This window comes from Euwallacea fornicatus, chromosome 27 (genome assembly GCF_040115645.1).
Source record: "Euwallacea fornicatus isolate EFF26 chromosome 27, ASM4011564v1, whole genome shotgun sequence".
NCBI classification, from domain to species: Eukaryota; Metazoa; Arthropoda; class Insecta; order Coleoptera; family Curculionidae; genus Euwallacea; species Euwallacea fornicatus.
The window spans coordinates 1,258,121-1,285,791 of record NC_089567.1 but is presented as its reverse complement, the minus strand read 5'-3'; the positions used below and the strand labels follow the sequence as shown (position 1 = coordinate 1,285,791).

Below are 27,671 nucleotides of genomic sequence, written 5' to 3'. Positions count from 1 at the left end.
CAAGGTCAAATATCAACGATACCCCCTGGCGGCCGTCACAGGAACAATTGAAAAACATTCGAAACCGTGACGTTATACGTCAAAAACTGAGGTTTGGTTTGTAAGGAAAATTTTCGGGAAAGGGTGTCGGTTCACATTCATCATCGTTTAAAGAATAAATAAATCTGAAAATCACGTGAAACCTGTTTATGTCTGGAATAAGAAGCAGCAGTCGTACAGTCCTTATCAATCTCTATCAGAAGGATCCGTTTGATCAAGGCGATAAACGGCCATGTTGATTGTGTGCATTGAAAATAAAAGTGTGGTGTCATCAGTGAATAGAAAATTAATTTGTTGAACTGTTTTGCCAATTGCCAGAGCAAATAAACTGCTACTGCTTTTTATTGGCTAAAATTGGGATACTTAATAAGAAATTATCGTGAAATCTGTACTACAAAAAGTCCTTGTAAGAGGCTTCCAACTTGGTGAAGACCCTGCATAATAGGTGGGTACCTTTATGTCAGGATTTTCCAGCCTCATATCACTAGTTCATACTCGTAAACTTCATTTTCTTGCATGTATTGTTACGGCCAAAGGATGCTTTTACCACTAAGAATGAGGCTATGAATTCACTAATGATTTAATACTGATACAAAGCTGGCTAAACTGGGTTCAATGAAGCTGAAGCAGTGTAAAATAGTAGATTTAAGAGCTCAAATCTAAAAAGGAATTTTTAGGCCAAAAACTTTCCATAGTTCTCTCGACATGCTTAACTGCATAAGGCACATACATCTTTCAAAATTCTACAGACTTTCTTGTCCAAATACACATTGACTTGAGTTGCTAATTATCCATTTACTAAACACTTATTTATCATTTCGTTGTTTAAAAAGGTTATTCAAAGTGTAACCTACATATCCAAATGCAGCCTTCAATAAAACATTCCCCATTATTGTTTTGGCAATGGATTTCAAGGTTCAATTATTTCTGTTGTCATTGCTATATCTGCTAACTATAGGTCTTTGACTGTGATTTCATTTATGGTTAGCTTATCCATATTTTAATGTAACTTTATTCAGGTAAATGTCTTTAAATATTAATATTTTTCTTGCCAGAATTTTTGATAAAGGAAACTATCCATGATTCCTCTTTACCAAGATAATAAATTTATCATAATAACACAACATTACAGCAATCTTTTTGTGTTAAAGTCAGGTATTGATTTAAGGTTTATTACTTTACGTCTGAAGGAAGCCTTGTGTGAACTCCTGCATGATGTGATTTTGACTTCTATTAACTCTATTAATATCTGTTTTTGCAGCTGGTTTGCTGTTGGAACTGCTTAGAGTTACTGAAACTGCTTCAAAGTAAGTTTATTTTTAATAAGTTATTATTTTATTTTTAAGGATTTAAATTTACCTAACCACATTGCCCACCTTTTTATCAGGATATTTTATGATGTGATAAGACAATATCAGTTAATAAGATATCCAAAACTTGTCTTTATGTATATATTAAAGGTTAAGTTAATGATATTATAAACTTTTATGCTCAATAATCAATTGACATGTCGATTACAATTCTCAATTTTTTTTGTATATCTCAATTGAGGCCACAATATAAACCACCTTTCCCCTACTTTACCTATCCACTTTTTTTAACTGACTAACAGGCAAATTAATGTGTTTGTGTCAAAAAATTTGATATTATAACCATAAAAATGATAGAATTATAAAAACGTTCTTAAATTCATCCTAATATACTCAAAAAAGTATCCTGAATAACAGAGTAACTATATCTATCTAATTAATTAAGATAATACCTAAAGAACAAGGGTTTGTCAATACAGGGTGAACCAGAAAGAAGAAATTATTTCATTAACCATCCTTTGAAATGGATTGCTCTGTATGTTCTATTAAATTTTGACCCTTTTAAATAGATCAGTATGAAAAAAGACACTTTTTTGGTATTTCTGTTTATTGTGGTTCTTTTTCTGAACCATGTGAATCGTTTAGTTTTTTTCATAGTAATTTTAGATCAGATTTGTAATTACACTTGATTTAATTTAGATGCGTCGAAGTTCGAACGACATGCAAGTGAATGTGGCAGGCATTCGCCGCAACTTGAAGAACATTGCCCACAACTATTCCGATGCCCAAAGGAAGGTGCGGGAGGCAACTTCCAATGATCCGTGGGGCCCTAGTAGTACCATTATGGCCGAAATTGCCGACCTAACATATAACGTGGTTGCCTTTAGCGAAATTATGCAGATGGTAGGATCAGGCAAATATATCTATGCACTTAAAAAGCATTACAATATATTACAGGTTTGGAAGAGGTTAAATGATCATGGTAAAAATTGGAGGCATGTCTACAAAGCCCTAGTTCTTTTAGAATACCTAATTAAAACTGGCTCAGAGAAAGTGGCCCAGCAATGTAAAGAGAACATTTATGCAATTCAAACTTTAAAGGATTTTCAACATCTTGAGGAAGGTATTAATGAGAACGGCTGTCTTGGGGGGGGGGGTTATGTGAGGTTTATATATTGCAGGCAAAGACCAAGGTTCAAATGTCAGAGAAAAAGCAAAGCAGTTGGTAAATTTATTAAAAGACGACGATAGGTTGAAAAATGAACGTGCGAGGGCTTTAAAAGCTAAAGAAAGGTTCGCGCAGAGCGCAAGTGGATTTGGTAGTGATGGAGGGTTGGACACTCCAACTAGTCCCAGATATCCTGCTTTCCGAAGTGAATGGAGCAGTAGAGATTCTGGTAATTATTGTGTAGGCGTTAAAATAATTTTGACTGAAAAAATATTTTACTTTAAGCTGAACTACCAAGGGATATCGAAGTTGCGCGTCCTCAAACCGCTGGTGAAGAGGAACTGCAGTTGCAGCTGGCCTTGGCAATGTCCAGAGAGGAAGCCGATCAAGAAGAACAAAAACGAAAATCGGATGATGTTAGGTTGCAGTTGGCCTTAAGTCAGAGTCAGCAAGATTTTAAGTGAGCCTTTTTTATGCTTTGCAAGAAGAAAATTATAATTACTTTTGTTTCTTTTATTTGTAGAAAATCTACAGAGAAGCTGCCTCAAAGTCATTTAGTTGACTTACTAGACGTAAATCTGGGAAGTGATCCTACCCCAGTTGATCCATGGGGAATGCCACAACCTCCGAGACCGCAGGTGTGTCTCTTGAGTATTTGACCGTCTATACAATAATTTTTTTTCTTTCTTGAGACTTTTTTTTTTTTCATTTATTTCTAGTCTTTGGATTTAAATATATTTGGGTATAGTGGGCCGGTACGTATTAACAAGTTGGTTTATAGTGTTTGTGTGTATTGCTTGATTAAGCCAATTTAACATCTGCTTTAACCATTTGTTCTTTTGAAGAAACGTAATTTTGCTTTTAAATATCAGGATAACATTATCATTGGGATATATATTTTGTATTAAAATTTTTTACAGCAATTGAAGGTGTTGCGGGTCGGTAATAAAATGATTCTGACATTTTATTATTAAACAGCGTTTTTAATGGCAATAGATAATATTCTAAGTACTAAATAAGTAAGCTGATGTGAAACTTTAAGACCCGAAACTTATTATTTGACTTTTAGATATATTCATTCGGTTTAAGTCTTGTTTTATTAAAATGCAATCTAACTTACTATACATTCGTTATTCATAGCTTTATTATTACAAACAACAGGAGTCTTCTCCGTGGCAATCATCCTCACTCTCCTCTCCGCCGCGTCAACCCGACCCATGGCAACCAGCTGCTGCTGCTGCTGCTGCTGCTGCTGCTGCTGCTGTTCAACCTCTACCATCAAAATCAGATCCTTGGGGATTGCCCCCTGCAGCTACAGTCTCCGGCAACTTATCTCCGGTTAATAGAGCACCCGATACGGCTAAACACGACCCTTGGTCGCCCACCAGTCCAGCGTCTTCGACTGATTTGGACGAATTTGACATCATCACTAATAGGTTTGTATTATTTATGCCACATGAGGAAGATAGTTATATCTTAAAGCTGTTTAGAAACAGAGCGGCGTCACCAAAAAGTAACGGCAATACGTCCAACGATCCCTTTGAATTAAACCTTTTGGGGGACACGCTGTCTTCTTCTGACGCAAACTTAACTGCGAAGAAGACCCCGCATAGTTTCCTCGGGGAGAATTCTGCCTTAGTTAATTTGGATAATTTAGTTACTACAAGTAAGTCTACTAATTTCTGCTGCAATCAACACCATAAATTCTCTACTGGAAGTGGAAATTCTTAAACTCTAACAAGTTTATTTCAGAGTCCATGTTTAGTGGAGTCAATTACTAAAAAACAAGTCTTGATTGAACTGGCATTTTTGTTAATTGATACATTCACCACCTTGTCGTGAATACAAAATATTTCGTTTCAATTGGATTCTTGTATATTGATTTAGGTAAGCTTAGTAATCCTACCTTAGCTGCCAATCCGTTCTCCGATGTGCCTCAAGTCGCAGCCCGGCCAGTTTTCAATACGCAGCCGCCCAAGCCGTCGATCAACGAAATCAAGCAACAGACATTTGCGAATCAATTCGGGGCGACGCCGCCTTCCCAACCGGGTTTTACAGGGTTCGCAGCCACCTCAGGGTATAGTGCAACCATAGGTACGTTCGATTTGATAAGTGGGCAATGAAAAAAGACGGTTCTAACTTTTTGTTGTTTCGCGTTATCGTAAAAAGGCTAATCGTTGGATTTAGTGGATATGGATTTCAGTTGTTTATGGTAATGTGTGCGTATTGTTAACTCAAAATGCTGAAGTATTTAATTAGACGATCAGTTAGATAGAATACCAGAAGCGATAAAGGAAGATTTAGAATTTATGTATTTTTCAGGGTTACCAGCGGGCAAAGGGTCGGGTTTTAACGCGACTGCTCCTTTAGGACAGCCAGATCCTTGGACTCCAGTTCCAACTAGTACCACGCTCAACGGAAACGGAAACGTGGCAACCCCATGGATGAAAACAAACGAGCCTGCAAACCCGTTTTTATCTTAACGAAATACGAAGGTAGGTAAAGAATGTGTTTTTTTTTCTAAATATAGCCAAATTACTTTTTGTATCCTAATCTTATTTTGTCAGATTTCAGGTGCAGCAATAAAAAATCTGAACAAAAGTAAAATCGAGAAGGCGCAAAAATAAGTTAGTTTTTGACCTCCTTGCATTGATCTTTATGGTGAAATTGTTAATCATTTTTACACTTTGAATATCATTATACAATAACACATTGCCGTTAGGGGTTTTAAGTGAATACACGCCTACTTTACCAAACGAAAATGATCATTTTATAAAATAAATTGAGCATTTTTGAAATGGTGTTGCTCAGTCCAGTCATTATTTTGAGATATCAAGTGCATTAGACAATCCTGGTTCTAATGCCTATGACGTTTCAAGTGGTGCATTAATAAATTTTGGCAAACTGAAGTGAAGCAGATAAAACAGGGGATAAATGTTTTGTGGTAGTAATAAAGTATAAAGAAAATATATGAAAGTTCCATTTTCAACATAAATCGAGACTGAAATGAATTGCAAGGTAGTTTTAGAGTTTGAACAATTTTGTCTTTCTGCTTACCTAGGATCCTTGAATATTGATATAATAAATTGCTTTTTTTTTAAATGATAGATGCCTTGTATCTATTACACTTTAGTTACAGATAAAAGCTGAATTTTCTTTAATTTTAATCGCTCGCAGTATTCATAAGCTTAAAACATAATATAATTTATACTTAAGATTTATTTTTGTTGCTGCTAAGATGTTTTATTATTATTATATTGTGTAAAAAACGGTTATTTACAAACACATTTTAATTAATTTTCTGTAATTACATACTTCAAATTGTATATATGAACAAGTTTTATTTTACTCAAATCTTATGCAGATTATACCTATTATTTTCGATGATTATTATTATTATTGTCGAGAACTGTATATAGACATACTTTATAGATAAGATTTTGTATGATAAGATGTGGTTTTAACGATGGTTAATGGAAGAAGTTATTGTATCATTATTTTCACTTACATTCATAAACAAGAAATAAACCAAAAAATAAAAAAATATATTTATTTATATTAGGAGATATAAATAAATTATAACAACGCATTCGATTTCCATTCTTCATTCGTGCTGCTTATAACGGGTAATATCACCACTGTAACTTCTTAACCTAACGGCGGTAAATCTAGAGGTAAGTAGGCTTTGTCGCTTCGAAAGATTGGTTCCTGGTGAGATGGAAGAAGCCTATTAGCGTGTGGCAAAGGAATTTATCACACGCATATCAATTGCCTAATTATTCCTTAATAAAATAAATATCTATTTTCATTTTTTCTTTCTTTAACTTCTAATTTTCGAACAATAATTAAAAACACATGTGAAGCTATAAGTATGAAAACAGTATATTAAAGTACAAAAACAATTGATGAATACATTATATTGAAAGCTAAGATCACTTATTTACAATTAGCTGTGCTTCATACATTAAAGCCCTTGATAGATTCCTGGCTGCTGCTAATCTGAGCACGTCTAATTTGTCGCTAAGTTCGGGTAAATTCTCTTTTTCTTCCAGGCAGTGTATTATTGTAAAAGTATCATTCGAAGAAAACACGAGTTTCTCACTTTCAAGTAACGGTATTGATTCGCTAAGTAATACGGACCAAAAACTAAAAAATGGTTTAAAACGATTAACGTGTTAAAATAATAAAGAATTACTCACTAATTAGGAACAATTTTAGAGGCCAACAAAGAAATTAGTAATTGACCGCATTCCTTGTATTCACCAGCCTCATAGAGCTTGTGGAATTCATTGTACTTCCCTGAAATTTTATTATTTTTTCATTAAAGGAATAAACAAAAAAAGTAAATTTTTACCTAAAAATATTAGTCTATCACTAACCAACATACAAGATCCCAAATTGTCTAGCAAATCAGTGCTGTTCAGTTCCCCACTAGCGACATATTCTTTTAAAAATTTATCAGCTAAATAAGAAGTGAAAGGTCCGTCTTGAGATTTTAAGGCCCACGTCAAGGCATTTCCCAAACAGCCTCTTTTCAATGCTCTCATGCCTTGGACTTTACATATATATTTAGCTAAAAATTGAAGAACTTTTACAAACAACAGCAAGAGTTATATTAACAATAGGTTGTACCAACATTTCCGCATATAGAACAACATTGTGTGTCTTATTTGAATGCGTTTATAAATAAATCTTTCCTTTTCACTATTTTAAGTTGGTTCATTATCATATCTCAAACCTCAACATCATAAACCATCATTTGACTGAATGTGTATATGCCATTTTCCTATTGAGCACTAAACTAATTTTAACCAAATAATATTTCAAAAATATTGACTTAAATTACGTTACATCAGCGCCGAGAACAATTATCACTACAAAAGTGCGTACCAATATTTTTTAGTCCCCTATTTGTGGCTTCCCTCACTAACTTCTGCGCTTTGAGTTCACTATCAAAAGGGATTCGAGACAATAACAACTCAAGTGTTGCTAACCCATCTTTAGGACAATGATCCAAATAACTCAGTCCGACTTGCCAGAGACTCTTATGACCGGCCATAAAGGTACCATATTCAAGTATAAATGATTCCCTTAGTTTTTCCGCCGAACTAAAAAAATTTTCATATTTTGTTAATAAAAACTGTAGGACAAATGAAAAGTTGAATGACTTACAAGCCTTGAACTTCAGTTTCAAGTGATGCTAGTCGCCCTGAATGATACAGTATGTCGGTAAGGTGAGTAACAAACCAACCGTTTTCGGACATTTCTTGAGTTTGTTTGATTACCTAAGTAAGAAAACAGCTATTTTGAAAAAACAATGTAATTTATGAACATAGATCAAATAAACAAAAAAAAATTGAATACTTTAAACAAGTTCCATGTATATAACCAAAATTGTACCGGTATTTGTATATGTTCTAAATAAATTATTCCTTCAAAAACCTGATAAAGTAAATTTTAGGAAAATATCTTGCATGAGAATTTATTGCTACAGGGTACTTGATCATGAAAATTTTTTTTGAAGCATATGATATGACATTTGAAAGTTTTTCTTGCTTAATTAATGAAGTAAAAAAAAATTGTTTCTTTGATATGACATAAAAAAAAAGGCTGAAGATTAAAACATGTTTCTCTCTTCCGTTTTTATATAATTTTTTTTGTCAAATTTGTCATACATTAAAAGCATTCAAAATTGTACTGAGCACTGTATTTTTATAACTACTTACCTCAAAGATGTCAAATTCCATTGCCGCCAGCAAAACTCTATCCAAATGCGTTAAATTGTGTCTCAATCTCATTTTGGTTATACTATGTTTGGCGAATTGGCCGAGTTCAAAAGTTTTTACCGTCGGTTCAGTATAAAGTAACCAACCAGCCAGAAATTCATACCAAGCCTCACATTTTCCTTGGATTTCTGCCCAGGCTTCCTCTTCTCCTACCATTAGCTAAAAGATACACATACAGTTACTACTATTGACTAAATCTGTTGATGTTACTCTCAAAATCTGGCATTATGATTAGTGGTATATACTAAGACATGCTTTATTTCAGGATGTTCATGATATTTACAACTTTCTACAATTCAGTGGTTTAACTTAACCTGTATAATTGTGATTCAGTATAAATGATCTGTGTATGTGATATTATTATATATGTACATATTTGTATTTGTATTCAGTATGCGAGATAGACAGTACATTTCAGGGCAATAATCTTTTCATGCAAAATATGATAAAACCACTATTGGGAATTTTTTATAAATGTATATAATACATTTTGGAAGTACCATACTAAAATTTATTCCCAAAAATTATCTAATGTATGTATTAGAGATAAATTGAAAAAAAAAATGTCCCACTATATACCTTTGCTAACAAATTCAACTGATGGTTGTTGATAAACTGCTTAGAATCAATTTTTTGTTGCAAATCCATGCTCCAATGCCTCCACTGCAAGCTGAACTCATTGACAGAAATGTTGCTGACCACCTAACAAAAACATTCAATTATCTACCCAGCTAACTGTTGTATTTCTTTGAAGAATTTACCCCATATGTGGGCATACTTTTAAGTACATGTTGCATCAACTGAAAGACTGGGGTGTCAGCAGCAGAATGTTGCTTAAGGAAAGTTCTAACAATTTTGATTCTGCCTTGCAAAAGGTTACCAAATACTGTGGGCCAATATTCTTCCTCTAGTTCCAGCTTATTTTCCTCATTGGTTAAAAGTAGAGCAGCATTCCTTTCGTGTTTTGGAAAATGAAAGCGCACCCATTCAAGTAAATAAGGTAGAACTATGTTTCCAGGTATTACGTCTATTAGGAGTATTTCACATAAATGCCAAATGCATTCAATAGAGTAAAAAATTGTAATGTAATTGTGCAATTCACTTCTTTCTTGTGAGGATACAGTACTTTTTGCAACTTCATCTTGAAGGTTTTCTAAACACGCTCTAATGATGGAGCGATATTGTCTGCTTATGTTCAAAATTTCAACCTTTAGGTCTGCAGGTTTGTTTGCCAACGAGGCTTGTAAGGCGAGGAATGTGCCATTGGATTCGTTGACCAATTTTCTTAATATTGAATGGCACAAAATGTTATTTTGACGAATATTGAATATTGAGGAGTAGTTGTCAGAGGCAAAGTTACTGGGGCCATCTTTTTGTTTAAATGAGCGTTTTTCGTATGGAAAAATGCAAATTTCATTCATGGGGCGCCAAGAGGCGGCTATTCCAGCTCTACGGCAAAGATTGTTTGGTATTAACTGGAAGATTTAAAATATATGTTCAGTTCCTTAAATTGGATCACGGTTGGGAGCATTCTTTTACTTACGAAAGTTTTTGCATCGTTTCCGGTCTCCATTCTAACGTTAATCTAAAATTACTCGAAAAGAAACGGAAATTTAATCCTTTAAAAACTTTGCAAAAAACATAGGTTATGGATTACAGCATAACAGTGACTAAGAAAGGGATTCCGATGTACCATTTTTTTTTTAGTACTAATTCATGGCGGTGAATTCTGAGGAAGTGGCGCTCCCAAGCCATCTTACACGTACTAGTTGAGTCGACATTATAAAAAAAAGTCCACGGAGGTCCCTAAAAAACTGTAATTGGGTATTTTAATTGTTTTAGTTTAATTATTTATCCATAATTAAATGCGAAATTATTTCCCGCCACAATTTTTGCATACACATAGTTTTTGACACTGACATTGACAAAAGCGCCATTGACATTGTCTAGTTAATAGTGCCACGTGTGTTTGCTTACATTTCTCACTCCAAACCGGAAAAGTTTACTTTAAATTGCCGCAATTTATTTACTTTTACCCAAATTATTCATTAGAAATGTTGAACATTTCCGAAACACAAATCAAAAGCATTGGTGATGTACTGAACAATCCAGCGAGACCTCTAAAGGAGAGATTCCGGGCTTTGTTTACTTTGAGGAACATTGGAGGGGCAATAGCTCTTCAGAGTATAGAAAAATGCTTTCAGGATGAATCTGCCCTTCTAAAACATGAATTGGCTTATTGTTTAGGGCAGATGCAAGATACCACTGCAAATCCCATACTTGTACGGGTACTGGAAGATGTAAATGAGCATCCGATGGTTCGTCACGAAGCAGGTAAATGACAAACCATATTTTCTGAGAATTGACCACATGTCCGTGAAAACACTTGGATGGAATTGTCATATTGTCTCCCTGCAAATATATTTAAAATTTTTCCAGGTTTTGTGCTAAGACACACATGCTCAAAATCTAAGAATATTTTAGATTTTGTCAAATAATTTTTTTATATAGAACTGAGCCTTAAATATATTTATGACAGTTATTATTATCTTAATTTGTCAAATGCCTAACTAAGAAATCTGTATATATAGTCAGATCTGATAAAAGACAATTTACAGGTAAGCATAAAAAACTGTTTGAAGGTAAGCAAAAATAAATTGTAATAGAAGAAATTATTGAAAACTCATTAAAAAAACATACAAACTTAAAGTTTACTATGGAATATGTCTTCCCCAAGTATTTATAGTGACCCTACAGTACCATTCTGTACTTAGGATTATATTATCCAATCTTAACTGATTAATATGAATCTAGCCCTGTTGAAAAGCTTAAAATAATTGATTTCAGTTTTACAATTCATTCTGGTATTGAAGAAGCCTTCTCTGAAGCATGTACTAAGCATGCACAATCAGGTCAAAATCAAGGAATTGCGTGAGGCTGTTAAAAACTGGAATAATTTGTTCTTCCAGTAAATTTCTAGTGATTCTGGCAGTATGTGGAGGGGCGTTATCATGTATTAAAATAAAATCTGGACCAATGACACTTTTGTATAGAACAACAGGTTCTACAACATTCTTAACATAATCATATGCTGTTAAAAAATGATTTATAAAAACGAGAGTAGTCCTACAATCAAGTGAAATTCCTGCCCACACCATGATTGTGTCTCCTCTGTAAACTTGCTATGTGTGTTGGATTCAACTTAATGTACCAAGTGCTTTCTAAACATGTACTCAAGAATCTGTCTTCAACTGTATCAAGAATCTGGATGCAAACAGAATTGAGACTCATTGCTATACAAAAAGTTTCTCTGCTGATCTGGTTCCTATATCCCATGTTCTTGATGCCATACTAGTCAAATGGTACGAATCTCAGAGTTTAGAGTTTGGTATCTCCAAGGCCTTCTGGAGACTAAATTACCTTCTTGCAACCTCCTGTAGATAATATCTTGAAACACTTATGTTATTATTCCTATGTATATGATTAATTGCCTGGGTTACGGTCACAGTATAATTACTTCCAGCTTCTAATTAGACATAACGGTTCATACGAAGAATTGTCATCCTTGGCCAACCCAAATGTCTGTCTCGTACGCTACTAGTTTCTCGATAACGGATCCAGAGGCAAGAGATAATGCTCTAAGTGATTCCCCTAGTATCGACAACAGTAACTTGCAATAGCCCAACTTCACGGATTCCTACTGCTCGTAACGTTTCTTTTTCACCTAAATATCGTCTAAGCCTCTTCAAAATAATAAAAATTAAAACGGATGAAGAACAATGATCGATTAGCACCTAACAAAACAACTGCAGTAATTTGACATGCTAAACCTAATGTTGTTTTTCTATATAGTGATATTTTTTGTTGTTGCAGAACTGTTTACAAATACCTCTTATTTATATGTTTACGTTAATAAACATTGTAAATACCACGATACACGGCTTACATAATTGTAAAGCAGGAATAAAAAATTTTATTAATAAAAATCATTAAAATCCTTAAATTTTGAGCATGTCTGTGTATTAACACCCAACTTTATATCTCTGATAGAGCAAATGATTTTCTTTTTTTTATCGCAGCTGAAGCACTAGGAGCGATTGGTAGTCCAGAAATGATACAAATACTAGACAAATTTAAAAATGACCAATCACTGGAAGTCGCAGAAACATGTGAACTGGCATTAGAAAGGATAAAATGGGTGCAAAACCCTGATAGTACTAACCTATCTGACAACCCTTACCATTCTATTGATCCAGCACCTTCAACACAGGTCAACAATGTAGTCCAGCTGAAAACAATTTTAATAAACCCTAAAGAAACATTATTCAATAGATACAGGGCCATGTTTTCTTTGCGAAACCTGCGCAGTAAAGCAGCAATCGAAGCTTTAGGTGAGGGTTTAAAGCATGGCAGTGCACTGTTCAAGCATGAGATAGCTTTTGTATTGGGTCAACTTCAGGACGAACACAGCATCAAATACCTGAAGTCTTCCTTGGAGGACTACAGTGAAAATGAGATGGTGAGGCACGAGTGTGCGGAAGCCTTGGGGGCGATTGCGACAGAGGAGTGTATAGATGTTTTAAACAAATACTTGAATGATGATAAACGGGTTGTGAAGGAAAGTTGTATAATTGCACTGGATATGTGTGAATATGAAAATAGTCCTGAGTTTCAATATGCAAATGCCTTGGTTGCTGTGTCCTAGCTGGCATAAGTGTGTGATATATGTTAGGCCATTTTGATATGTTAAATAACTTTGTCCATACGTATTAAGTTGGTGATTGAGAGTTGATTAAGTACTTATGTGAGCTTTTACTGGTAAAATTAATATATTTTATGTAGACATATTGTGCAGCAGTTGTAAGCCACAGGCTTGATGTAAATGAAACTATTAGAATTGTTCAGAAATATTTTATTTATCCATTGGTTTCTATGGAAACTTGTCCATTTCGGGTGCCTTACAGGAAATGGAAGAATTCGCTTTAATATCATACGGTATAAAAATACTAATAAAAATAATAGCAAACACAATGACTCCTGAGAACAGTAAAAATGGAACATAGAGCGGAAACTGTGTGATGAGCACTTGGAATATCTTTGTGATTGTGAGCGCTAGTAGAGAAAATAAAATTATGAAGTACTTCATAACAAACACTCTGTAGCTATGCGGGAACCAGTCATTTATTAGCGTTATCGGAATGCTCCCCAGCCCTATCGTATGCACCGCTATGAACAAGTACATTATTATCACAGATGTATAGCTAAAATAGGTTTCATTAATCTTAAAGTAAATCACAAGAATTGCACAAACGTATAGAATAAGAATACTATAACTAGATAACAGTAAAACCACTTTTTTGTTGTAAATAGGGGATACAAAAGTGCCTATAAGGGCGCTTATAAAAAATAATACTGCGTAGCCCAGAGCCATAAACTCTGGATGAGGAACTTCACTCTTGGTGAACATGATTTGTGTATAAACCATGGTGGGAGGTGCCCCACAATACTGCATGTAGATCACAAGTATCGTCAGCTTTATAAAATTGATTTTTAAATTATTGTCTCTTAAAATATCCGTGAATCCATCCTGTTCCTCCTTATGAGACATTTTGTGTATAACTGTGTATAGTTCTGACTCAGAGTCTGTGTCAGGATTGAGAAATCTTAAGAGTGTTCTTGCATGAAGAAGTTTCCTGGCCCGTATCAACTCTCTGGGAGTTGACGGCAGGAAAATTACCATGAACAATATAAACATCGAAAGTACGATGCTGACAAGAGAAAATAGCCTAAAATCAATGAAAGGCCCTATAACGTAGGCTACTACGTAGCCAAATAGACCGTAAAAGTACAATTGCTTTGTCAGCTGAATGGTTAATTCACCCTTGGTCATTTCTGCTATGTAAGTTTTTACCTGTCCTGTAGCATAACCATGAGCCATGCCCAAAAGGAACCTGCTTCCTAAAAGATAATAAACGTCCTGGGCTTGCCACATGATAATCCATCCTAAGAGTATGAAGATACAGCCAAAAATAATTCCGTATTTGGGTCCAGGGCCTATGCATTTGGTGGAAACCATGGTACCAAATGATATGCCTAACATGAGGAATCCGGCCACCATTGCGCTCTGATCCATAGTTATTGGTATGGGTGAATGTGGTTGGGTTAAGGTTGGATAGTTTGGAGATGGCCATCCTAACATCAGGCCGAATGGTATACTTGTGAAGGACGCTGAAAGTGTATAATAAAAATATATCACTTAGATTGATGAGGGCTAAGAGTTGCACAATTTCCAGTATCTGGAAAGTTGGTTGCGGTAACACTAAATATGTAGGGCCTTAATTTTTGCTTTAAAAGGTTAATTGTAATGGTTCAATCCAATTCATTAATTTCATAGGTATATTTTAAATTGAGAGAATTGCGCAGTTTTTACTGTGTTTAGTACGTAGCATTTTCCAGTTACTTCCTTTTCACCCCAATAAATTTGCTATTGATTTAAATCAATTTTTTTTAAATGCTTAATCATCATTGGTTTTTTACAGTCATTATTTCTGGTTGCGCTAATTGCGATTACTCGCGCTTAAACGATTAATTAAGTTGACTTATGATCATAAATGAACACATATTATAACAGAAGTAGTTATTGAGCAATCATGACTTGCTAAAGCTCGTTGATTTTGAATGGTAAACTGGACAATTTTATTACACAGGATAGCTGGCACTCGGTACAGAGATTTCTCGAGCACCCTTGAATCAATCGCAATGGAAAGTCGATTTTACCGGAGAGCTAAAGAGCTTTGCTGTGCGCCTTTAAATTGTCTAAATTTGAGATAAAAAAGTATAAATTTGTGAAAAACTGGAATACAAACTCAGTTAAGTAGTGCGTAAACAATAAAAACACCTGGTTTGTTGATAGAAAATTGGTTTATTCTCTATTTTCTGCTCACAATCTTTAGTTAAAAAATAATAAAAAAATAATACAAAGATAAATGAATATAACTAAATACTGATTGTGAGCACAAAATTGAAAACAAACCAATTTTCTATCAACAAATAAGGATTTTTTTTATTGTTTACGTACTATTTAACTGACTTTATATTGTGTTTTTACCAAATATTACCCGTTTTTTTCAAAAATTAAGCCATAGATTTTGAATCACAATACATCATTAGATAGAATTTTGAAATATTTATAATTTGAGGTGTCACTTGACTCATATTTCAATTTGAAAAAATCGATTATTTTGTGCCTTCGATGAAGTCAGTAACATTTACAAAAAAAACGTCAAAAAATAGTGTTCCTTGTCCTATTTAATGCTGTTTTTGAATTAAAAAAAATATATACTTATTAAAGAGTTAACGGGCGAGGGGGCACAATAATATGCTTACGGTAAATTTGTAAAATATTTTTAAAAATGTACAGTTTCTTGCTTTTTTGTGAATTTTTAAATTAATGTGAAACACAAAAAGGGACACAAAGTGTGTAGGTAGTATGTAACTGTATTTTAAATATGAAGAATTCCGACTGTTCAAGGATGGGGCTAAACCGTCAGAGTTACAGGGCCCGGTGAGACATGCGTTGCTGAACTTAATGGCAAACTAAGCTGACACGGCAGCATTACCAAGTGTCACTTGGCTTACGAAACATTGAGAAAGAAACAAAATATGTTAACATAGCTTTTTGAACAAAAACTCAAAATTGTTGATTCTAAAAAAAAATTAAATACGTAATTTTGATAATTTTTTGGGGTTTCCTTTGAATGCTTCATGTTGAAGTTTTATTTCTTGAATCGCCAGCTTTCGTTTTATTTCGAAAAAACTGTTTTGAGTGCTAGAACAGCAAATTTGTGTTTTATGTGACTAAAACACATTGTATTCCCTCTAATTCGTATTTGTTAAAATCGTTTTCCTTTCTGATTTTGAATATTATTAATTCGTATTTGGACATTTTTACTTTTACTGCCGCTTCAAATTCAGGATATGAAAAATGTATCAAAAACTGAAATAATATGAAAAAAATCTTTACATTTCGTCATGAATCATAAGCAACTTTTCGCAAATAATTAGCCAGATCACGTTAATCAGCTGATTTTCAACCAATCGAATTTATCTCTGATGATAGCCAGTCAAACTTATTGTTGGAAAATCATTTGATAAAAATCAATCTGATCTAGAATTGTTTATTTGAAAATCTTGTTCGATTCTAGCGTGTGCGATCATGTTCATTTCCTTTTGATAGAGGTTAATTGCGAATTTAATCATAAATCTTGCAATTTTTATTTAACAGAAAAATACATTTTCACAGTGTTTCATACGAAAAATCCACTTACCACATACTGATGGAAATATTCTCCATATTGTCGTCTGCACATTTCCCTTTGGCACCGGTTGCTTGAATATTCCCTCATATTGCATATTGTACTTGTAAATAATCTCGTTCTTCCCATTTTTTAATTTTTTACTCTCTTCATCCAGCTCTAAGCCGTTTGCCATGTTTAGGGTGCACGATTCTCTATTTTCTCCTTTTAATACGGAAACGAAGTCTTTTCCGCTCTGTTTGTTTAGTTTTTCTGAATGGTTCGCAGCCAAGGCTTGGTCTAGATGATGGTCAACTGCAAAATGATACTCAATGCTTATTGAAATGACTTTGAATAGAGTTGAACAAATTTTAAGAGCGCGTCTGTTTTGTTAATAAAGTATTGCGTGCTAAGGCTTAATTGATCGTTTGCAAACCGTCTATTAATTTACATTTTCATGTAATAAGCAACAGTATTGATAGACTGAAGAAATGAGGAGCAACAAAATGGTAACAAACCTCTATTGTTGACTTAATGTCTATATCATGATGTCCAAATCAGCGCAATTTAAAATTATTCTTTGTCCATTTTGAGGAAGATAATGGATTTCGGTTAGCGAGTAGAACGAGTTCGATACCCCAAATTTGTATGTTTTATCCTGATTCAACCTTCATATATAGAGGCAGGAAAGAACATACTCGAGTATGGTGAGAACAGTTTTTTTCCTTTGAGGTAAGACGATTTTGACTCGCGAGTCGTATGTGTTTGCTACCTCAAATTGGTATGATTTTTTCGGATTTAGGCTCATGTGTGATCCAAAGAAATAACGTATCAATGTAAATGGCTTAATACCTGTAGCCTGAATACCAAAGTAATAATGAGAAATGAAGGTGCTTGGATTGACTTGTGGTGAAATTAGAAACTGCTATGTAATGAAAGCCACAACCTTGATGGGTAACGGGTTATTACCAATAATTATTATTGTGTTATGTATAACTGTAACGTAATACTTTTTGTTTAGAATTTAAAGGTTTTTAAATTTATTGCAAATTAAATTCACCGTTTGCGGAACTGGCTGGGTTGGAATATTTATATAAAAAATTAAATTTTCATGGCTGACCTTCCGACATCAGGATTAGAGAAGATGCACTAATTAGGCAAAAATGAAGGAAAAATATTAACTAGAAAATTTTAAAAAAATTGGTTTAGCTTGAATTTACCTCATTTCTTATTATAATTATAGAGAGCTGGTAAAAAGTATTGAAACACGTTTATAACTTTTATAAACCTGATGTTTTTTAAAAATGCTTAAAAACATATAATTTTATTTAAAAAAAGGCATTTAGTGCATTATTTTCTATGTTAAAATTTTTCACTCTTCTCCAATTACCCCTATTAACTTAGTATTTTCAAATGGAAAGGTACTCATTGTGACATATCAAATAAAAGGTAATTTAATGAGGAATACAACGTTATACTCAGAACTAAAATTTGAACTACAGTTTCCTTAAAAAATAAAATTAGGAATAAAATAATGTAACACACTATTGCATCAAACAAAATTGAAATTCCTACAGTAAATATTCAAATTCTGCTCAGAAACAATTTAGTACACACGACGCTTCAGTCGTCCCTCGAACACTTTTATGCAATTATTTAGTGCTGCTTAGGTTGTTAATTCTGTTTAAATTTTAAGAAGTGAATCATCTAAATTTTGTGGTCTATTTTGTAAGCGGAACCTTTTAAGTGACCCCACGCAAAAATCGAGAGGTGTGAGATCTGGAGATCGTGGCGGCCATTCTGTTGCGCTTCTTCTACCGATTCATCTCCTAGGAAAATTCTCATCAAGATACTCTCTCACAGCCATAGTATAATGTGCTGGTGCACCATCTTATTGAAATCAAATATTATTAGCTACTTGTTCGTCGTTTTCTATTGGAAAAATTGCAGCGATTGATGAAACTTTTTCGTTTTGCAATAAATGTAAGTATGATGTGTTGTTTAAGTTTCCTTCAATGGAAAATGGACCGGTGGTCGATTATACCCATCCATACGTTGCATACAGAGTTTTCATCCAATGAGGATTGTCTGTAGATCAATAGCAATAGATCTGTTTAAACGAAATGTTGCTTCATCCAAAAATCAAGTTTTAGGAAAGAACCTATTTTCCTAAAAGCCTTTTTCTTGAATCAATTCACAAAATTCCATTCTGCAATCAAAATCTTCAGGTTAGTTCAGGTAGTTAGTGAAAGTTTGCATGGATGAATGTTTTCTCGTTTTAAAAGATTACTTACTGATTTTTGCAGATACATCAAAATTTCCTGTAAGTTTGATGGTAGACTACGTGGTGTCTTCATCGATAGATAAAACAATGTCTAGTGCTTTATTTCCACGAGTTGCTATTCGAGGTCATTCACATTTTGGGGCAGCTTCACTCTTTCAGGTTGTTGAAATTTTTTTTACTAATCCGAAAAACTACACTTCTAGCAACAGGTCAGTCTAGATATTTCTCATTAAATATGAGGCTCACCCCTTCGACTTTTTTGTTTTTTTTTGCGAACTTGATACCGTAAAAAAAATTAAAAAATTAATTAAAAAAAGCTTCAATTCTTGGCTTCTCAGATAAACGATCCATATTTTGAATATTTTAACTGTTGGTAGGTGCCTAACAACTGAATTCAGCTACTAACGAATTCTATGGAAACTAAAATAATTTCTATCTAAAAAATTGTTTACATTGAAGACGATTTGGAATTCAAAGTGCGATAACAATGGATTGTCTATCTAAGAAGATTAAAACTTTTAAACTTTTTTTTTTTTAAGACAACTGTAGGTTCAATTTTAGTTTCAAGTATGTCGTTGCATCCCTTATTGAATTAACTTTCATTTGATATAATACAACGCGTACCTTTCCATTTGAAAATAAAAAGTTAATAGGGGTAGCCGAAGAGGGATGAAAAATTTTTACATTGAAAATAATGCACTAAATATCTTTTTTAATATAAAATCGTTCGCGTTTAAACATTTTTAGGAAGTATCAGGTTTATGGAAGTTGTAAATATATACAGCCACGGAACTATCACCACCAAACATAATTCATCAACCCCCAGCATAAACACAATCACTATTGTTTTCAATAGAAATCATGCTACATTTAGATTTATTTTTATAAACGTGTGTGACGTAATTTCTTAAATCCAATTACGAACTTGGACACAGTTCTAATCTCGATAGTTCAGTGGAGTTCAAGTATTGTGACAACGACATGAAAATTGCAGGGGGCAATTAACAATGATAAATTAATGTTCTCTTAGACAATTGACACTAAACGTTTATGAGAATAGGAATTTAAACCAAAGTTTACAATTAAGCATTAGATTGATTTACTTATGAAGGTTTCATTAATAATGACGACTTGTCTGTGATTCCCCTTTTAAGTTTGTCCCTTAATCATTTTTAATTTTTTTAATTGTCACTATTGTGCTCATCCATTCGTTTCATGAAGTGGCTTCATGCAATCTAGTGTTTTTTTAAATAATGTTGTTTTGTGAGAATTACAAAAACCTGCCTGACAGTCAGTGAGAGGATGGGGGGAAGATTGCAATAATGGCCTACATAAGAAAAAAAAATACTTCGAGGTTCAAAACGAAGGGCTGAGGTTTCATTGATGGTCTATATACGGAGAAATATTGCCAAAAAACAATGTCATATTAAAAAAAATATATAAAAAAATATATTAAATTTAATTTCAAATTTGTAAATTTTTTCTTTAAACGTAAACAAGTATATATGTATGTGAAAATAATTCGGTACAAAACTAGCAGATTGCATTTTCATCTGAATCAGGTTTCAAACACTTGAAGAAAATCTGAATTAGAAATTTGGTTAAATATTTATCCTGTTCATTCTCTTTTTGCCTTTTAACTTCTTGTTTTGCACTTATAATTCTCTAATCCTTTTTGCTCCAGTTTTCCATCAATATCTTACACCTGTTAATAGAAAATATCGATTATTAAACAGATTAAAAATGAACAAATAGATCCATTTTAAAATGTTTTTAAAATTCCAGTTGATAAAGCACATCCGATTATGAATAATAAATATGAAAATGACGTCAATTTTGAAGAACGCGCTATTAACATCAAAATGATTATAACAGCGCATGTCTGGGATGGCAATGAAAAAATGCCGTTCTTCGCCACTGGATTTCTACAGGGTGGTGCGACCTCCTTTTTCGGCTACAAAATCACTTTTTTCACTTTACAGCGCTCCTGGCGGAGGCGTTGAAAGCCGCAATTATAAAATTAAAAATTTGATGAAATTCTTGTTACGTCCATGTATTTCTACAGGTAGAATCTAAACTAAAATATTGATACTTCGACTCTCTAAAAATAAGTTCTGCGCAAGATTTCGAGTTTAAAAAGCTCACTGTTTGGGTCCAAAAATAAAATCAAAATACGAAAAAAAAACATGAGAAGAGCGCAGCACGCAAAAGCATAATTATCGGTGTTCGGACTTCTTGCATGTTGTAAATCATTGCCCATCTCCCGTTGTAAATCACGGCCAAGGGAAGGAAACCCTTTGTTGGAAAGGAGACACATGGGTCCGCGTGTACCTTTTACAAGTGGACAACGGCTAGGAAACATCTGTGCTGCACATGGGGTGCAGATGACTAAGGATCAGGGAGAGAGGCAATGGTGACATACTGCAAGATCGCAGAACACCCTTGGCAAGTGATCAGAACGGGCGCACTTGATATCCCTCGGGGATTTTTTGTTATCACTGTCTTAGTTGTTATCTTCGTTACTTGTTAAAATAAATACGTTAAAATCCATCACAACTGAGCAGTTAATTCCTCACGCGCACGTGATTCACGACCTCTATTTACCACTGAGCATTTCGAGATGATATGAGGAGAGTCATCACTATATCTTACAATCAGGTTAAACATTCATTTTCATCCAACCTCAAGGGCACAATAATGTTTTTATGTTATTTTCTCTCAAATTCTTTACTAAAAAATTTCCTACAACTCAGTTCCAGATTATCTCTGTTTTTTGGACACGGAGGTTACACATAAAGAGTGATAGGTGTTCACATAGAAGGTTAAGCTACATAATAGTAGTTACCGTTCACAAAAGAATAAAACATAGTAAATCTTTCTAGTAGCTAATTGCCAGGTAGGTAATAACCGCGAGCTATATACATACATATAACCACATAGAATTTAGTTGTTCAAGAGGAAAGTAATCGAAAGCTGATTCCTTCGGGTCAACAGTCTATGCTTAAAAATGACCTCGAAAACGAAACCCTGATTTAAAAAAAAGTGGAAATAACGTAAATTTTCATTGTGGGTGTGTTATGGATTCCACAAATTCTCCTTCATCGTAAGATATCAAAAAACTTACCATGGAAGTCATAGATTACGGCAAAGATCACAAAAATACGGGGCATGCAGGGAGGCACCATGCGGTAGACTGAATACGTGCTGGGAATTGGGGCAACTAAAAGACAACTTTTTTCTTTTGGGTAATTTGGTATCCCCAAAATTCGAGTAGCGAAGGGTAGGTACTACCAACCACCCATATGTTTTCAATTCGTAAAACAAAGAAATTCAAGTTCTCTCTGTAAGGGGGACAAAGCTCATTGGCGAACGCCTGCTGATTTGGGAATTGCAAACCTTTTGAAGTTATTTAAAGATCAAAAAAATATACAAATATATTGTAAATGAAAAATCCCTTTGACTACCTGGTCCGGGAATCGATATTCCAGTATAATTTTCCGCGTAAAAGCGCAATATATTGAATGTGTAATCTCTTTATGTAAACAAATATGCTCACTTCCACGTATTAATTCGCTCCCATCCTTATACTAGTCAGTATTGATTCGTAGGTTCTTGAAGGCCCTTCACACAAATGGGAGAATCAACAAGATATTTTTAACTATACTTGGTATATTAAAAAAAAATCATTGAGAAAGTCTCGGACATTAACACTTGAGCAATCGTGAGCAAGAATGACTGAAAAATGCAAGTAGATGAAACAGTTTTACCAATTCCGGTAAAAGGAAGTACTTGATGAACTGTGAATTGTTCTTAAACTTCTTGCCTCCATTACTAAACGAATTCGTGATTATTTGACTCTCGAAGGGTTTTTTTTCCATATGTACTAAGGTATCTTACATGGGCCAATGCACGATTTTCGTCATCAATCTCCTTTTGATTACAAAAAAATAACCACCAACGAATTCAAATTACATTGTGAATCGCTAAGTAGGTACCAACAGTCGCACCGAGATACTAATCAAATGGCTTTCACTAGTGCTGATCTAATTATCAGATATATGGACTTAAGGTCGGAAGTTAATAAGGTTAAAAAATAAATTGAAATATTTCAACTTATCGATCAGTTTAATTAGATTTTCATTAAAAATTTGCTGAAATATTTATGGACTATTAATCTAACAGTATCATTTAAGTGATGTTGCTTCAATGAATTTTCTATTGTGGGTTTTAATCGTTGTCGTGAATAAGATAATTTATTCTAAATAGATGAATATATTACTGCAACTTTTAAGTGAAATCATCAAGTTTCTTCTTTTACATAAGTGAAGATATACAAGGTTTCCCGTATTAGACTGTGCATTTTAAAAGTTTAATAAAAATCTTCGAAGCAAAGTAAAAAATGTTTTATCAGACTAATGTACAGAGCATTTCAAATTAAACCCGCGCCATGAAGATCTCAAAAACTAGAGGAGATACAAAGAAGTTTAAATGGGAACAAAATTGCGTATTTTAGTACGTGACCAAATGCCGTTTTCAAAATTTAAACTTTCCTAGCACTTCCGGAAGTAGTCGAAAAAATTGTTTAATTGGAGATATCGTTAGTATTTGTTTAATGTTACTTAACAAGGAAACCCCAAAACCACAAACACATTTTTATTGCCACTTTTTCTTAGCTACATAATGACGTTTCCAGATTTGCCATCCTGCGTTTCGTCTTTCAGCTACTATCATCAACATTATCTTTTCTTATGGGCGTCACATGGGATTTTTCGGCAGAAAAGTGGTCGGATGGTAAATTTGAAAAAGTCACGGTTCACCTTAGAAAAAGCGACAATGAAAATATGCTTGTAGTTTTGAGTTTCCTTGGCAACTAATGCTAAAAAAATTAAAACAAATCCCCATTTTTAATTTTTTTCGGATATCATCGGAAATGCTCAGAAAATTCAAAATTTGAAAAGCGTATTTGGGCGAGCGCTAAATTACGTAATTTTGCCTCCATTTATATTACCTCGTATTTAGTCTAATTTCCGAGATCTTAATGGTGAGGGTCGAATTTGACATGCCCCGTATAGCTAGTTCTATTATTAATTTAGATAATTATTCGGTTTTAAAAAATCATGTTTTTTAAATTCCCTCCATCAACTTCAATGCAATTTCGAATTTTAAGTTCAAGACTTTGCAACATCCTGTAAAGTAGATCTCAATCTATTCTTGCAGTTTCATTTCGAATTCGCTCGTTTAGGTCCAGAATTGTTGCTACGCCGCACCAAACGACGATTTTTGGACTGTGAAGTTTTTCGATAAACTTTTTGCGAGAATTTTCACGCCAATGACGAACGAGCAGGGAAATTTTTAAAAATATAATTGTTATAGATCTACACATTTGGATAACTAATTTAAATCTTAACAGAATTGATGAATTTTTCTTTCCTGGATCAAGCGCAAGATGGAGATTTGCGTCTCCGAGTAATGCAACCTTTTGAACTTAAAATTCAAAATTGCATTGAAATTGATGATGGGCATTTAAAGGACATGATTTTTAGAAATTGATTAATCTAAATTAATAATAAATCCTATAGAATTAACTCCATATTAATCCAATAAAAGATTTTTTTTTACTTTGATTAGAAAGTTTTTAGTCGCTTTTAAGGTGCGTAGTTCAATATGCTGAACCCTGTACAAGGCCGGTTATAGCGCATTATAGAATAGCATCTAAACTTTTGCAGATGTCGCATTGGAATTGATGTAATGCTCATTACATTAGTATCCTGGCCATTATTCTAAATAATGTAAGTTATTGTAAATACAAAAAAGTAGCACTAACTTCTAAATGGAAAAATTTAGTTTCTATACACAACTGACGACGCAGAAATTCAATTACAGCACATCGTTGTAAATTATTTAATTTATTATAAATTTTCGACAATTCAGAATTATTATCGATGGACTCTTGCTACTGATTATGATCGTAGAAGTATCTTCCAAATTTGAAATAAATATCTCATGAAGTTTGGAAGCTAAAAGAACTTACCATTCTGCATCTCAGAAACGAAACATTTTCTTCATATGAATTTTTTAAGATATTTTTTGTCGTAATAAGCTCTTTAAAAAATATAGACTTAATAGTCCTTTGACTAAAGGCTATTAACTCACGTTTCTGTAATTTTAAGGTGAAAAATTGCCTTAGACACATATGGTTTCGATTAAATTTATTGGTAAATTTTCCTGCAACAATTAGGATACACGAGGAATTCTATTCAACAATTTTGTTCGATGAAAGGCTCAAAGAACAGGGAAAATGAATTTTGATGAAAAGAGTAATTGTATTTTTTTACATTAATTATATAAATGCTAACACACGACTGGCTACTAATTTACCTATCAGAAGAAGGTTAAATGGGGTCTTAAAATGAACTGTTAAAACTATAACGCACCACTTAATTCATCATTTTATTTTTTCTTTGATCGATTACACAGGAATTAACATTTAAGGAATTAATTAAACACGCTACTGATACGATTTATAGAAAATGGACTTTTTAATTTGCATACTGGCGTCAGAATCTGAAATTCAAATTCAGGTTTAGTTGATCAATTCACACGTGCTTTAACCAACTAGTTGCTTAAAAAGCGGATTTTGTTTGGCGAATAAATTGATTCTTAGAATGTGAAGAGCTCGTTTATTATTGTGATTTATTATTATAGAAGTTATGATGAATAACACATCACTAACAATGGCAAATTTGAATGATGAAGCCGATCGCACACAAATCTATGAATGATGACTGACAAATTCTCTCTCGAGTTTCAATTACTTGGACTCCAGATAAATAGCAAATTGGCCAGAGAATGTGATTTTAAGTCTTACCCTTTGAAATCCTCTGTGCCCCCATGAAAACTCAATCACTGCATTTGGGCTTTAAACAACACCATGCAAATTACCATCGCACTTATGTATACCTGAGGTGCTCGAATTGCTGATGGTGGAGTGAAACTGCGACTAAACAACTTTACCAAAGTACGAAATACATAATGACTATCAATCATTCGCTTGTATAGTTTTTAAGAAGTGAAATTAAGTTTAAAGGCGCGTCCCCATTACCGCTTTTACCATAGAACATCATACAAAGTAAATTTTTTAGGAGCCTTTTCTCCCTACTGTTGATAATTTTTTTTTTATTTTTCGACGAATTTCAGTCTCCATTATGCGAAAAAAAATTATTTAAGGTTTGTACAAATTAAAAAATAATTGGGTACTTACGTGTGCTGTTTCCACCGAGGCAGACTAATGTGCAACTATTGCGAAATCTTCCATTTTAAACTAAATCAGCTTTTTGCAGATCGATTTATAAATTGCGTATTATGTCAGATAAGCACTTTTTTAAATAAATTGTTATGTGGCAATTATCCTCCTGCCTAGGGAGAATGGCGTTCATTTGATTAAGCAGGAAAGCAACTCGTCATCGCTGAATCTGAATGCTGGACGGTTAATAGGGGTTGAAACTCAAGAAGAAGTCTTTTGGAGCCTGATTATACAGCAGGAAAAAATTATAAGGGATGTTTGCTATCGGATAAAAATAAGGGCATTATTGCATGTGCGTCATCAGCGATCAGCTGCGTAGAGTGGCAAATCCGTAGTAGATCTTAGGAGAAGCAGTATTTCAGGACTTAATAATAATAAACTGAATAATACATAGCAGCGGGAAAAGCAATATTAAACAAGAAAAAAAAAATGAATTTACCTTGAACTCCGTAGAGAAATTTACTAATCTAACAAATCCTACTCCTCATCACCTTGCGTTAACTTGCACGGGCCCATACTTGGGAAAAACTGCGGTTCATTGAATTAAACTACCGAAATACTATCAGAAGAGAGGCGCGAAAACTACTTATATCTGCACTAAACTACTCAATACTTAGATTCTATTAGTAGAGGTCCAATAATTTATTTTATAAATAATAAAATTGTTATTAATGTTTATTAAAAGAGCCGCAGAACATAAAGGAGTGCGATTAGTCGAGCCGCATGGAATCTCCAAGTATTTCTATTTTTGATTTTAGATCTTTTGATTACAATGAGTAATTTAATCAATATTGCTTATTAAAGGAAGTTCAATGTAAAGCAACATTTAAACGTATTGAGTGTTTAAAAAAAATGGCTTAATCAACGCATCACGTTCGCGATTTATAAACAGTTTTTTTTATGATCACTCGCTGTAATATACTTACGAATGCAGTTTTTAGCGCAATTGAAAAAATCACATAATGACAAAAAAAAAAAAAACAAACAAATTAAATTAATTAATTAATTACACATTATACATCACGGTTCAAAATTCAATAAAATGGGTATCTAATATTCGCTAATATTTTTATTCTAATGAGCGTAGCTAATATTGGAACATAGTCGCCCGTTATTTAGTTTATTTTGTTACACTCTCGACTTTTACCTATTGAAATTTGTCCCCTAAAGCAGATCCGGTTATATGAGTTTTCTATAATTTGCTCACTAAACTTTCTGCTCTGCTTAATTAGGTTTTAATTTGAAAGGGAAAATCTTCAAAGGTACTTTATTAGCGAAGCAATTAAGTTTATTCGTATTAGCGTTTAATAGTACCATTGTGCTTTAAGTTCGGCAACACGAAGGTTCAGGAACAGTTGCGGATTACATTAGCTGAGCGTAAACTACCGTCATTTAACCGGACTTGAGTAACACAACGTTTTGTGAATTTTTCTATGTGCCACAGGTGGTCCACGACGTCTATATTCCACGATTGCTCTCAGGTCCCA

The 27,671-nt window shown here is 33.6% G+C and overlaps 4 protein-coding genes across 11 annotated transcripts; 2 read left to right on the top strand and 2 right to left on the bottom strand.

Moving 5' to 3' along the window:
• The first annotated feature begins 94 nt into the window (after positions 1 to 94).
• On the top strand, positions 95 to 6,106 carry lqf (epsin homolog lqf). Of its 6 annotated transcripts, none has more exons than XM_066297012.1 (13): positions 97 to 484; positions 1,301 to 1,346; positions 2,049 to 2,252; positions 2,307 to 2,472; positions 2,531 to 2,746; positions 2,803 to 2,977; positions 3,041 to 3,155; positions 3,237 to 3,272; positions 3,679 to 3,953; positions 4,008 to 4,183; positions 4,405 to 4,611; positions 4,840 to 5,012; positions 5,092 to 6,106. In XM_066297012.1, exons 3-12 carry the CDS (start codon positions 2,049 to 2,051, stop codon positions 4,998 to 5,000), a joined length of 1,731 nt encoding a protein of 576 aa, XP_066153109.1. In that variant the 5' UTR covers positions 97 to 484; positions 1,301 to 1,346; the 3' UTR covers positions 5,001 to 5,012; positions 5,092 to 6,106. The 6 variants fall into 6 exon arrangements, 5 of the variants coding, with proteins under 5 accessions (XP_066153109.1, XP_066153106.1, XP_066153104.1 ...); XM_066297007.1 differs by having other exon boundaries at positions 98 to 484; positions 5,085 to 6,106; XM_066297008.1 differs by lacking the exon at positions 97 to 484 and adding an exon at positions 990 to 1,058 and having other exon boundaries at positions 5,085 to 6,106.
• A 269-nt stretch (positions 6,107 to 6,375) lies between these two features.
• Positions 6,376 to 10,086, bottom strand: Nup75 (nuclear pore complex protein Nup75). Its single transcript, XM_066297006.1, has 9 exons — positions 9,847 to 10,086; positions 9,065 to 9,778; positions 8,883 to 9,005; positions 8,244 to 8,462; positions 7,690 to 7,802; positions 7,408 to 7,625; positions 6,872 to 7,090; positions 6,717 to 6,816; positions 6,376 to 6,663 (listed from the first exon to the last, which is right to left on the bottom strand). Exons 1-9 carry the CDS (start codon positions 9,874 to 9,876, stop codon positions 6,450 to 6,452), a joined length of 1,950 nt encoding a protein of 649 aa, XP_066153103.1. The 5' UTR covers positions 9,877 to 10,086; the 3' UTR covers positions 6,376 to 6,449.
• A 149-nt stretch (positions 10,087 to 10,235) lies between these two features.
• On the top strand, positions 10,236 to 13,211 carry nero (deoxyhypusine hydroxylase nero). The gene is made up of 2 exons (XM_066297023.1): positions 10,236 to 10,637; positions 12,383 to 13,211. The coding sequence occupies exons 1-2, from the start codon at positions 10,358 to 10,360 to the stop codon at positions 13,006 to 13,008; spliced, it is 906 nt and encodes a 301-aa protein (XP_066153120.1). The 5' UTR covers positions 10,236 to 10,357; the 3' UTR covers positions 13,009 to 13,211.
• LOC136347232 (solute carrier family 2, facilitated glucose transporter member 8-like) lies at positions 13,201 to 26,595 on the bottom strand. Of its 3 annotated transcripts, none has more exons than XM_066297018.1 (3): positions 26,143 to 26,595; positions 16,631 to 16,912; positions 13,201 to 14,531 (listed from the first exon to the last, which is right to left on the bottom strand). In XM_066297018.1, the coding sequence occupies exons 2-3, from the start codon at positions 16,791 to 16,793 to the stop codon at positions 13,234 to 13,236; spliced, it is 1,461 nt and encodes a 486-aa protein (XP_066153115.1). In that variant the 5' UTR covers positions 16,794 to 16,912; positions 26,143 to 26,595; the 3' UTR covers positions 13,201 to 13,233. The 3 variants fall into 3 exon arrangements, with proteins under 3 accessions (XP_066153115.1, XP_066153114.1, XP_066153113.1); XM_066297017.1 differs by lacking the exon at positions 26,143 to 26,595 and adding an exon at positions 25,750 to 26,089; XM_066297016.1 differs by lacking the exon at positions 26,143 to 26,595 and adding an exon at positions 22,006 to 22,648.
• Positions 26,596 to 27,671: the final 1,076 nt, after the last annotated feature.